This window comes from Aquarana catesbeiana, linkage group LG05, assembly GCF_042186555.1.
Source record: "Aquarana catesbeiana isolate 2022-GZ linkage group LG05, ASM4218655v1, whole genome shotgun sequence".
In the NCBI taxonomy this organism is placed as follows: domain Eukaryota; kingdom Metazoa; phylum Chordata; class Amphibia; order Anura; family Ranidae; genus Aquarana; species Aquarana catesbeiana.
Genome location: NC_133328.1, coordinates 69,381,504 through 69,393,762, shown reverse-complemented (window position 1 = coordinate 69,393,762; position 12,259 = coordinate 69,381,504). Strand labels below are relative to the sequence as shown.

The 12,259-nt window shown below is 48.7% G+C and overlaps 1 protein-coding gene across 1 annotated transcript in view; it reads left to right on the top strand.

The window, feature by feature from the left end:
* The first annotated feature begins 6,141 nt into the window (after positions 1 to 6,141).
* Positions 6,142 to 12,259, top strand: part of KIF5B (kinesin family member 5B) — a 113,312-nt gene continuing 107,194 nt past the window's right edge. The window contains exon 1 of the mRNA XM_073629863.1: positions 6,142 to 6,482. Coding sequence (XP_073485964.1) covers positions 6,357 to 6,482 — 126 coding nt within the window. The 5' untranslated portion in view covers positions 6,142 to 6,356. The remainder of the gene's footprint in view (positions 6,483 to 12,259) is intronic.

Genomic DNA, 12,259 nt, shown 5'->3' with positions numbered 1-12,259 from the left:
CTACATGTAAAAATCATCATTTATTTGCTAGAAAATTACATAGAACCCCAAAACATTATATATGTTTTTTTAGCAAAGACCCTAGAGAATACAATGGCGGTCGTTGCAACTTTTTATCTCGCACGGTATTTGCGCAGCAATTTTTTTAACGCGTTTTTTTTGGGAAAAAAACTGTTTTGTGCTTTACAAAAACCAAAACAGTAAAGTTAGCCTAATGTTTTTGCATAATGTGAAAGATGAAGTTATACTGAGTAAATAGATACCCAACATGTCACCTTTCAAAATTGCACGCGCTTGTGGAATGGCGCCAAACTTTCCTACTCAAAAATCCCCATAGGCGACGCTTTAAAATTTTTTACTGGTTACATGTTTTGAGTTACAGAGGAGGTCTAGGGCCAAAATTATTACTCTCGCTCTACCGATCGCAGCGATACCTCACATGTGTGGTTTGAACACGGTTTTCATATGTGGGCGGGACTTACGTATGCGTTCGCTTCTGCATGCGAGCACGCAGGGACAGGGGCGCTTTAAAATTTTTTTATTTTTTTTTATTATTCATTTTACTTTATTTATTTTAGTTTGATGCTTTTTTCCAAAAATTTTTGACCACTTTTATTCCTATTACAAGGAATATAAACATCCTTGTAATAGGAATATGGCATGACAGGTCCTCTTTACAGTGAGATATGGGGTCAATAAGACCCCAAAACTCACCTCTAGGCTGGGAAGCCTGAAATAAAAAAAAAAAAAAAAACGATCCTGGCTTCTATCGTAGCGGTGAGTCGGTAGAAGCGCGGGAGGGGGGGACATCCCCTCTCGCCTCCCGTAAGAACGATCAAGCAGTGGAACAGCTGCTATGATCCTTCTCATGGTGTAGGGATTCGCCGGCTGAAAAAGCCGATATCTGAATGATGCCTGTAGCTGCAACCATCATTCAGATATCTCCGCACAAAGTCAAGGACGTTGTATGACGGCCGGTGGGCGGGAAGTGGTTAAAACGCATTTTTTTTTTAACACAAAGTTGTCCATTTATACAATATTTCTACCACATAACATGTACATACCAAAAATGATACCCCAAAATAGATTCCCCTGCTCCTCCTGAGTACGGCGATACCCCATGTGTGAGACTTCCACAGCTTGGCCACATACAGAGGCTGAGTACAGCTGAGCATGGCTCGGTATGGCGGGGTATGGCGGGGTATTGCGGAGTATGGCGGGGTATTGCGGAGTATGGCGGGGTATTGCGGAGTATGGCGGGGTATTGCGGAGTATTGCAGAGCATGGCAGAGTATGGCGGAGTATGGCGGGGTATTGCGGAGTATGGCGGGGTATTGCAGGGTATGGCGGGGTATGGCGGAGTATGGCGGGGTATTGCGGAGTATGGCGGGGTATTGCGGAGTATGGCGGGGTATTGCGGAGTATGGCGGGGTATGGCGGGGGCATGGCAGGGTATGGCGGGGGCATGGCAGGGTATGGCGGGGGCATTGCAGAGTATTGCGGGGGAATTGCAGAGTATTGCACAGCATTGCAGAGTATTGTGGGGGCATTGCAGAGTATGGCGGGGGCATTGCAGAGTACTGCACAGCATTGCAGAGTATTGTGGGGGTATTGCAGAGTATTGTGGGGGTATTGCAGAGTATTGTGGGGGTATTGCAGAGTACTGCACAGCATTGCAGAGTATTGTGGGTGTATTGCAGAGTATTGCACAGCATTGCAGAGTATTGTGGGGGTGTTGCAGAGTATTGTGGGGGTATTGCAGAGTATTGTGGGGGTATTGCAGAGTACTGCACAGCATTGCAGAGTATTGTGGGGGTATTGCAGAGTATTGCACAGCATTGCAGAGTATTGTGGGGGTGTTGCAGAGTATTGTGGGGGTGTTGCAGAGTATTGTGGGGATGTTGCAGAGTATTGCACAGCATTGCAGAGTATTGTGGGGGTATTGCAGAGTATTGCTCAGCATTGCAGTGTAGTGGGGATGGCTGAGCATGGATGGATGGATGCCTGGATGTCTCTGTGCAGCGCTGTGGGCACTACACATACAGCCCACAGCGCTGCAGACATCCATCCATCCCCCTCCCCGCTCACTGTGTACCGATCGGTACACAGGCGGGGAGGAGAGGGGGAGGAGAGGAACCGGCGTCATCAGATGACGCCGGTCTGTTTACATGTGATCGCGCCGTCATTTGACGGCGCGATCACATGATAAACGGCCGCGATCAGCGGCCATTTACCGGGATCCGTGATGCGCCGGGTCCTCCGGACCCGGCAGTCACGGATGTGTTCGGGTGCGCGCCCCAGGGGGCGCGCGAGAGGGGAATTCTGGGAGGATGTCATAGTACGTCCACCCAGAGTTATCCAACCGCCCTGCAGCCGTCATTCGGCTATGGGCCGGTTGGTAAGTGGTTAAAAACACTTCGGCTTGCACCAGTATCAATTAAACAGGTTAATTCTGTTTCTCCTCCAGGATAGGGGAGTTCTTGTAAAAATACTTTTACTCTGGCCTCGGGACCATTGTCTCCCCTATTTAACATGATTGATACTGGCATGCCATTTTCCTATGCCTGATCCACTGCTTTTGGCAGAGAACTGGGATCAACATGAGGTGCCTCTAAGCTCTTTTCTAGTCTACGGTCAGGAAGATGGCAGAATTTGGCTATGTGTCCTTCCCCATCACAATTGTAGCATATAATTGGTCCCCGATTGCCATGATTTCTGAAATTGCCTTTGCCTCTTCCTTTTCCTCTCTGCTTCCTCGTGTACATTACCTTGGGTTTGCTGTCTTTTTGGTTAATCCTGTTTTCTATGGATAACAGGATAGGCAGGACGTCTCGAATAGACATATTGCCTGCCTCAGGCCTTGCTGTGAACAACTTTTCTTTCAACTGGGGTATTAAACCATCAAGAAACCTTTGTTTCACCAGTTGTGTAGATGGACTTGCAGTTTCTCCCGCCTTCTCTTCCTCTATTTTAATGCCTGCTTCCTCAGCCATATCACTTAACCGCCTCCAATAAGCCCCTGCTGCTTCCTCTTTCCCTTGCTTAGCATTCATAAATTCAGCATGTTTGGTTTGTCCATATATTTGGGGCAATTTTTCCTTGAATTTCTCACAAACCTCCCGTCCACTAACCATCTTACCTAGATTTTTGACGTCTACACCACATTCTTTAAGTATATAGCCAGACATGTTGCTTCCCACTGCTTTAATAAGAAGCTGATGAATGTCAGTAGCAGAAGCCTCATATGCTTCCTGTGCAGCACTAAGTTTGTTTGCAAACCCTATTGGATTCTTTCTAGGATCTCCCAATCCCTCTAATATGGCTCTCATATCTTGGGGACTAAAAGGTACATGCCATTTAATTTGAGACTTACTGTCAACAGCATCACCTTCAAAAACTAATTGGGTTCTGACAGGATAAACTGCAACAGATTTCTCTATGCCAGGGGCAGAAGGGCTGGCATCTCCCTTCCTTCTCTCTTCATCTTGCTGCCACAATTTGGAAATTATGGTTTGCTCTGGAAGTTCAGACTCTATCTCTCTTTCTCTGGCCAAAGCCTTAAGTTCAGAGAGATCTAGGTTTGCATATGTGCCTTTTGATTTATGCCAATCATCTGTTTCTAGGATACGAGCCAAATCCCTCTTTGTAGGTTGATATGGGGCTATTAAACCTCTGCTCTCTACTATATTGCATAGCTCATCTTTTGTGTGTTCCATGTAATCTAATTCTTTTGCTTTTGTGCCTGGACCCCTTAAAGCCAAACTGGCAGCCACATAAGGTGGGGGGTCCTCCTCTACAGAGTCTTCTGGCCAAACGTAGTAAATTTGGCCAGTACTTTTATTAAATATCTCTGTCAAGCCAGTTTGATTTGCTACTTTAGCTTCTGTCTCCCATGTGCAAGCTATTCTCCACGTTCCTTCACTGCACAGTAGTGGGTCATAATCGTGCAGAAAAGTTTGCCATACTTTTAAATCAAAAGTCCCTTCAGATTTTAAAGGTTTAGCTGTTCCCTTTGTCCATTCTACCCATTTATCTTGGGGCTCAGTATAGGCAGAACCGTACCTTCGGTTCATATATTCTCTAGCGCTCATCTTGCGCTGGGCATTTTCTGAAGGCCTCTCTCCCTTCATTCCCTTAATTAATTTAATGCCCATAATGACTGGCCAGTCTTCTGTCTTCTCTACTTGTGCCTATACCCTCTTGCCTCTAAAACAAATAGTAAAGCAAATCTGCAGATTTACAAGAATAGTCTCCACTTATCTACGTGGATAGAAGGGGTTTATGACAATAGACAAAACACTCATTAAGAGACCCTCCTCGTCTCTTCTCTTCTCTGTGAGTTTTATCTGACCCTACCATGCGCCTCTGACCCAGGTCGCCCACAAGGAGTCAACGCAGGGAACTGCAGAGGATTTTCCCTATCCACACACAGTCCAACCCGTGAAGGGGGACACAAACACATTCACACACACACGTTACCCAACCAGAAAGGTCCGAGAGTGGTCTGGTTTCCTTGAGAACCGACAGATAGGATACATAGGAAAAGGCAGAAATATAGCAAGCTTAAGGGCAGCTTACCTAGCCGGCATTTGAGGTCTGCGTTTCCCGATGATCCCGATCGAAGCGCGGTTCCTTCTGGAGACTCTGCCAAACTCCTGTTATGGCTCGCCAAGACTGATATGACTGATTTCTGATTGGGACTCTAAAACAAAGTTAATACTGCAGCTGCAGGAACAGATTCACAGGACTCAATCACTGTGTTTAAAATGTCCGTTCAGTGAAAAATTTATTATTACATGTTATTTTATACATAGATAAGAAAGGGGTGGTGTGAGATGTTATTAAAAACTAACAAATAGCAATATGATATTAAAAGCTAACAAATAGAAATATATTATTAAAAACTAGCGAATAGAACAATTGCAAAAGTAAAACCTTGAAAAGGGAGGGGGGAGTAGAGAGCGTTTAGTAGGAGAAGTGTCTGTGTGTTAGGTGAAGGTTACAGAACACATTTCAACAGTGAGAACAAAATGGATTCTCTTGTGCTTAAATGAACAGTACAATGAATGTCCATGTCAACATCTTGTTACACCCACTGGAGTTTTGCATTTTACACTTATTTTTAACAGTACAGTGAGTTTATATAGTGAAATACCGTAGTTAGAACTCCGTCTGACTGGTTAGATGTTACATTTTAAAAGCAGCGGCAAGCCTGCTGATCTCACAGGTTTCCTAATCTGACAGAAGTTTGCGGCTTTTAAAATTAAACATCTAAACATTCAGACAGAGTTCTAAGTACTGTATTCCAGTATGTAGGCATAGGACACACCCCCAGCCACGCCCCCTTTAAGGAAAATTATTCATAAAAAAAAGATTAGTTAACCCACAAGTGCTTTTTTTTTACTACTGTTATTCCTTTATACTGGTTTGAAATTTACAAATGTAGCAATTTAGAAATTGGATGAAAGGTTTAGCACTGGGAAATACTTTTTGAAAGATAAAACGCACATTTTATATACATCTATATAGATCAGACCAAAATGAGGGACAAATGAGGAGGAATGAGGGACAGAGGGACATTGCTCCAAATCAGGGACAGTTGGGAGGTATGGTTTAATAAGTTCAAAAAAAAATCCTGTTGATCCTGCCAGAAATCCAGTGATCTGATAACGTCCTGCCCTCTGTTACATTGTTCTCAGCTATCTGTGGGGACTACAGAAGCACACCCCTCTGTTTTATAGAATAGAAGAGGGGTGGGGGAGCTCTTTAGTCCTAGTTTGTCTCTCTCCTGATGTTTCCTGAATGTGTATTGTCACTCTAAGACAAGAAGTGCATTGTTTGATCACCTGGTCAAAATAAAAGAATTCTAAAAAAGAAAACGGATACAATCATCACATTTTATCACTGGTGAGCTGCAAAATATTACATTTTTGGTTTGAGGATTAGAGCTCAGTCTTGGTCTACACAAAAATGGAGTCTGTGACTTGACAGCGACCATCCTACCTGGAATACATATTGTATTAGGTGTTTCTACCTCTAGTGGTGGCAGATTGCGAGTCTCCGCCCCTCTCAGGAAGACAGTGTTGGGAGGATGGCACATGCGCCGTGAACTAAGGGAGCCCCGTGTGCGGGTGACGTCACCTCCAGGCCAGCGCCGCCAGGAGGGGAGGAGCGGCATCGTCATCGCCGGCCTCCGCCATGTCTGCCATATTGGATGGGAAGTGAGCTGCCTCCCTCCGCCCACTGAGATTGGCGGCGCCGGTGCTCGTCCATTCACTGTGCCATAGAGGTTCCCCTGGCGCCGCCAGCCGCCTGATTGTTGCCGGTCACACCGAGGGGGGCAGATAGCGGGCAAGATGGCGGACCCGGCGGAGTGCAGCATCAAAGTGATGTGCCGCTTCAGGCCTCTGAATGATTCGGAGGTGGTGAGAGGGGACAAGTATGTGGCCAAGTTCCAGACAGAGGACACGGTGGTGGTCTCGGTGAGTGTGGGTGAGGGGCACCAGGGGGGCAACCAAGAGTCTGCTGATAGGGCAGAGCCGGGCCCCTCCATACCCTGACATTGGGGGCCCCCCCTCCATTCCCTGAGACTGGGGGCCCCCCTCCATTCCCTGAGACTGGGGGCCCCCCTCCATTCCCTGAGACTGGGGGCCCCCCTCCATTCCCCGAGACTGGGGGCCCCCCTCCATACCCTGTCACCGAGGTCCCCCCCTCCATACCCTGTCACCGAGGTCCCCCCCTCCATACCCTGTCACCGAGGTCCCCCCCTCCATACCCTGTCACCGAGGTCCCCCCTCCATTCCCTGTCACCGAGGTCCCCCCTCCATTCCCTGTCACCGAGGTCCCCCCTCCATTCCCTGTCACCGAGGTCCCCCCTCCATTCCCTGTCACCGAGGTCCCCCCTCCATTCCCTGTCACCGAGGTCCCCCCCTCCATTCCCTGTCACCGAGGTCCCCCCCTCCATTCCCTGTCACCGAGGTCCCCCCTCCATTCCCTGTCACCGAGGTCCCCCCTCCATTCCCTGTCACCGAGGTCCCCCCTCCATTCCCTGTCACCGAGGTCCCCCCTCCATTCCCTGTCACCGGGGTCCCCCCCTCCATACCCTGTCACCGAGGTCCCCCCTCCATTCCCTGTCACCGAGGTCCCCCCTCCATTCCCTGTCACCGAGGTCCCCCCTCCATTCCCTGTCACCGAGGTCCCCCCCTCCATTCCCTGTCACCGAGGTCCCCCCCTCCATTCCCTGTCACCGAGGTCCCCCCTCCATTCCCTGTCACCGAGGTCCCCCCTCCATTCCCTGTCACCGGGGTCCCCCCCTCCATTCCCTGTCACCGGGGTCCCCCCCTCCATTCCCTGTCACCGGGGTCCCCCCCTCCATTCCCTGTCACCGGGGTCCCCCCCTCCATTCCCTGTCACCGGGGTCCCCCCCTCCATTCCCTGTCACCGGGGTCCCCCCCTCCATTCCCTGTCACCGGGGTCCCCCCCACTCCATTCCCTGTCACCGGGGATCCCCCCCACTCCAATCCCTGAGACCGGGGATCCCCCCCACTCCAATCCTCCCTGAGACCGGGGATCCCCCCCCTCCAATCCTCCCTGAGACCGGGGATCCCCCCCCTCCAATCCTCCCTGAGACCGGGGATCCCCCCCCCCTCCAATCCTCCCTGAGACCGGGGATCCCCCCCCCCTCCAATCCTCCCTGAGACCGGGGATCCCCCCCCCCTCCAATCCTCCCTGAGACCGGGGATCCCCCCCCCCTCCAATCCTCCCTGAGACCGGGGATCCCCCCCCCCTCCAATCCTCCCTGAGACCGGGGACCCCCCCCTCCAATCCTCCCTGAGACCGGGGACCCCCCCCTCCAATCCTCCCTGAGACCTGGGACCCCCCCCTCCAATCCTCCCTGAGACCGGGGACCCCCCTTCCATACCCCGTCACCAGGGGTCCCCCCCACCTCTATTCCCCATCACCGGTGGGTCCCCCCCACCTCTATTCCCCGTCACCGGTGGGGGCCCCCCTCCATTCCCTGACACTGCCCCCCCCTCTATTCCCTGTCACCGATGGGGCGCCCCCCTCCATTCCCTGACACTGGCCCCCACCTCTATTCCCCGTCACCGGTGGGTCCCCCCCACCTCTATTCCCCGTCACCGGTGGGGGCCCCCCCCTCCATTCCCTGACACTGCACCCCCCCCTCTATTCCCTGTCACCGGTGGGGGCCCCCCTCCATTCCTTGACACTGGGGCCCGCCTGCTGTCACATTAAGTTGTAAAGCGTTGATAGGACTAGCTAAGTCCTCTTCCAGTTAGGCCTCATTCACACAGGAGTACCGATCCCTATACCTGTGTGAAGGGCCATCTTCAGTTGCCCGGGATGCACATGAGTTCTATGTAGGGGCAGCTGACATCATGTCCAAATCAATTAGAGGGCGGCCCTCCGTGCCCCCCATAGTGTACATCTGTACAGGGCAGAACACTGCCCGTCCCTTGTATGGCTCTGTGGATGAGTACACCTGTGTGACTGAGGCCTTCTAGCTTTACTACAGTCCTACCTCTCACTTGTGGGTTATCTGCCATCCCCATGTCCTCTACCGTTGTAGGACCATCCCGTCCAGTTTGTTATGATCATCGTCCTTCCTATATAGAGGCAACCAAAAGTCCTAAATAATATTGCTGGTTGGACCAGTAGAACAGGTGTAGTTGGAGTGTGTTTTATGAGTTTTCTGGCAAGGCTTTGATGCTTTTCCAAGGCTTTCTTCAAGTGAAATTTCTCAAATGAAATCTCTCTGGACTGAGGCCATTGCAGTCTCATCTTATGTCACCAGCACTATGACAGTTGCTGCCATTACTGCCGGTTCACACAGGGGCGACTTGTCAGGTGAACTAGCCGCCTCTCATTCTGTACTATGGAACCGTTCTAATAGGAGCAAGGCAAGTCGCTCTGACTTAGAAAAAGGTTCCTGTACTACTTTGGGGGCGACTTGCATAGACTTCTATACAGAAGTCGTTGTGGAAGTTGTGTGAAGGCCGCCTCGGTGAGGTGACCTGCAAGTCGTGCCGCCCCTGTGTGAACCAGGGCTTGTTGAAGTCCTTCCAGCCATTTTCCATAGCACAGTTGGCAGTGCCCCAGTGGTACCAGCCACAACAAGCAGGCCCCCATTATCATTGTCTGGTGCTGCTGGCTTACTGCCAACATGAAGGACTTCTGTCTGGGCTCTAGTCTTCTCTTTTCCTGAATAGCTCTTACATTTTGGCAGCAGCTTTTCTATTATCACCTGGCCAAAATTGTATTAGCAGAGTTGCGATTTGGTGTAATTGATAATCTGGTTACCTAGTAGTTTAGACTTTCATATTGTGGCATTGCATTCGTTTTTCTGGGCATTGCTTACTTTCTGTGGTAGTCTGATAAGGCTGGCTGTATGGGACTTGTAGTTCAACTAGAAAAGCATTTTCTTACTGACTTTATAATCGTCCCTGTTGAATGGTCGAAATTTCTATTTGTTCCCCCAGGATGGCTTTGTAATATTTTATCATTTCTAACCAGATTTCTGGGACTGATTCAATATACAGCCTTCAGTTTGTAGGAAGATTCCGTGCATATAGTTGATTGACCTTGTTATAGTGTTATCCCAAGATAAACATTCCCGCTTTGAGGTGAAGTGTGGTCTAATGTCTTTTAATGAAGGTTTGTTGTACTTTGGAGTGCAATATTAAACCAGATAACCGTATATCTTTGCTTTGCAAGGAAGCTGTGATTCATGTGATCTTTTGCTAGAGACTTTCATTTTAAAGGTGGATACGTTTTTCTGTATTTATAGTCAATAGAACTCCTGAGTCCTAATACATCTCCAGACTTTGCCAGGTCTGTGTTCACAATGCATATATCTTCTGCTTTGTTACTGCGCACTCGGGTGACCATTTTTATTGCTGATTTTGTGTATCTTCTGTTAGTAGGCCGAGTCTTGGCAGCTCTTTCCTGCGCTCGATCATAAAATCAGGCCAAATAAGATGATAAAATTTCACAGTATACATAATGTGTTTTTTATTCATCACAACAGATAGCAGGACCGTGCTTGTTTCATAGAATAGATTTTATATTTAGTGGGTATTTTCATTTTATCATTGTTATTTACAGGATCGATTAGTCTAAAGTCTATGTAGCCAAAGCACCTAAAGAGGAGTTCCAGTCTGTAAAAAAAAAAAAAAAAAAAAAAGGTAAAGTCTGCAGCTACAAATACTGTAGCTGCTGACTTTTAATACAAGGACACTTACCTGTCCAGGGATCCCGCGATGTCAGCAGCCCAAGCTGATTCATCAATAGGCTTTAGGTGCAGGCACACATCATGTTTCCTACTGTACATGTGCGAGTCATGCTGTACTTTCTGAATGGTCCCGCCGTCTGTGTCCCCCAGAAGTCAGCGGGGGGAAGGGGGAGGGGCCGTAAATGTCATAGATCGCTGTGCGGCGATCTTGCCTGGAAGTAAGAGCGGGTACCCATCAAAACCATGTAACTGCTCCCCCCCCAAAAAAAAGTGCCAATGGGGGGAGGGTGGTTGCGAACAAGTGGAGCTTCCCCTTTTGGGTGGAGCTCCATTTAAAAAAAATAATTTCACATGGGGCCTGATTTTATTCAGTGTTTTCTATTGACGACCAGCACGTATTTCTTGGTGTCTTTAGGGTCCTTTCACACAAGCATGTTTGGATGAGAGTCGCTTGTCAGTTTTTCTGGTGGATCTGCAAGGAGGCTCCATGTTAATCTATGGCCAGGCAAATGTAAATGGACTAGGTCTAAAAAAAGGAAAATGTTTTGTGCCCTTCTCTGGTTTTTCAGACTTAAACATGACAGATCAGAGGTAAAAGTATGTAAATGGATGCATGTTTGTTTACATTAGCTTGCCTATAGAACTAACATAGCTCTATTAGAGCAACGCATACATTATACATGGAAGTGGCCATATATTACGCATTTTATTTATTTTTTCCCTTCAACCATAGGGTAAAGGAAATAAAATTGCTTGATTTCCCCATGAACACAGTCAGTATGGGTAAATCCCTCCCGCAGCGCTATTGTGTTAGGCCGGCAGAGAGCGCAGAAAGCATTACCCACTGGCAGAATACAATGATCACCGCCGGCAGCGATCAGGTGAGGAAAAAAAACGGCAGGATGGTTGTACTGAAGTCGATTTATGGATCAACTTCAGAACAATCAGCCTGCCCATAGTCAGATCAAAATTCGGCCTGTTCCTGCTGAACTGGCCTGTTCCAATCCATCCTTGGCAGGCCATATATGGTTCAATTTCTTTCATTCAACCAGTAGTTTGAATGAAAGAAAATATACAGATTTCCCATCAACCTCTTCAGGGTGGATGGGAAAAGTCCCTCCCATGAAGCTATTGTGTTCTGACAGCGGGGAGGCTTCCCTGCCATCAGAATACACTGGGCAGACGGATCAAAATTAGTCTGGTCCCTGCTGAACTGGCCAAGTTTGCGATTCGTCTATGGCCAGCTTAAATGATATCTTTATTCTCCAAAAATAAACTATACACATCCACCACTTAGCCTGGGTTCACACTAGCGCGATCTAAGATCGCATGTGATTTGCATCCGCACTGCAGGTGCCGATCACATGCGATCGCTGAGCAATGCGAGTTCAGCTATACAGTTGTATGGCTGAACTCGCATTGGATTCGCACAGAAAATAGTGCAGGGACTTGTTTTTCCCTGTACTAGAATAGGATCGCATGGGTGTTCTCACCTATGTGATCCGATTCCTGTGCGAGTTCACAGTTCGCTCTGTGAACTAAACTGGGGGTGTCATTAAAGTGATTGTAAGGGTTTTTTTTTTTTTTTAAATAACAAACATATCATACTTGCCTCCACTGTGCAGCTGGTTTTGCAGAGTGGCCCTGAAATTTCATCTTCTGGGGTCCCCCGATGGCTCTTGCGGCTCCTCCCCACATCAGATGACCCCCTAGGAGAAGCGCTCTCCCATGGGGGTTACCTTGCGGGCGCACTCCCGAGTCCAGCATTCGGCGTCCATAGACCCCGAATGTATGACTCGGCGTCTGCGTCATTGGATTTGATTGACAACAGCGGGAGACAATGGCTGCTCTGCTATCAATCTATCCAATCAAGAGCCGAGAACCCCGGGCAGAGAGCGCGTCCCCGCTGGGTCAAGTTCCCAGGCTCAGGTAAGTAAGATAGGGGGCTGGGGGGTCGGTCACTGACAGGTGTTTTTTCACCTTAATGCATAGTATTACAACCCCTTAACT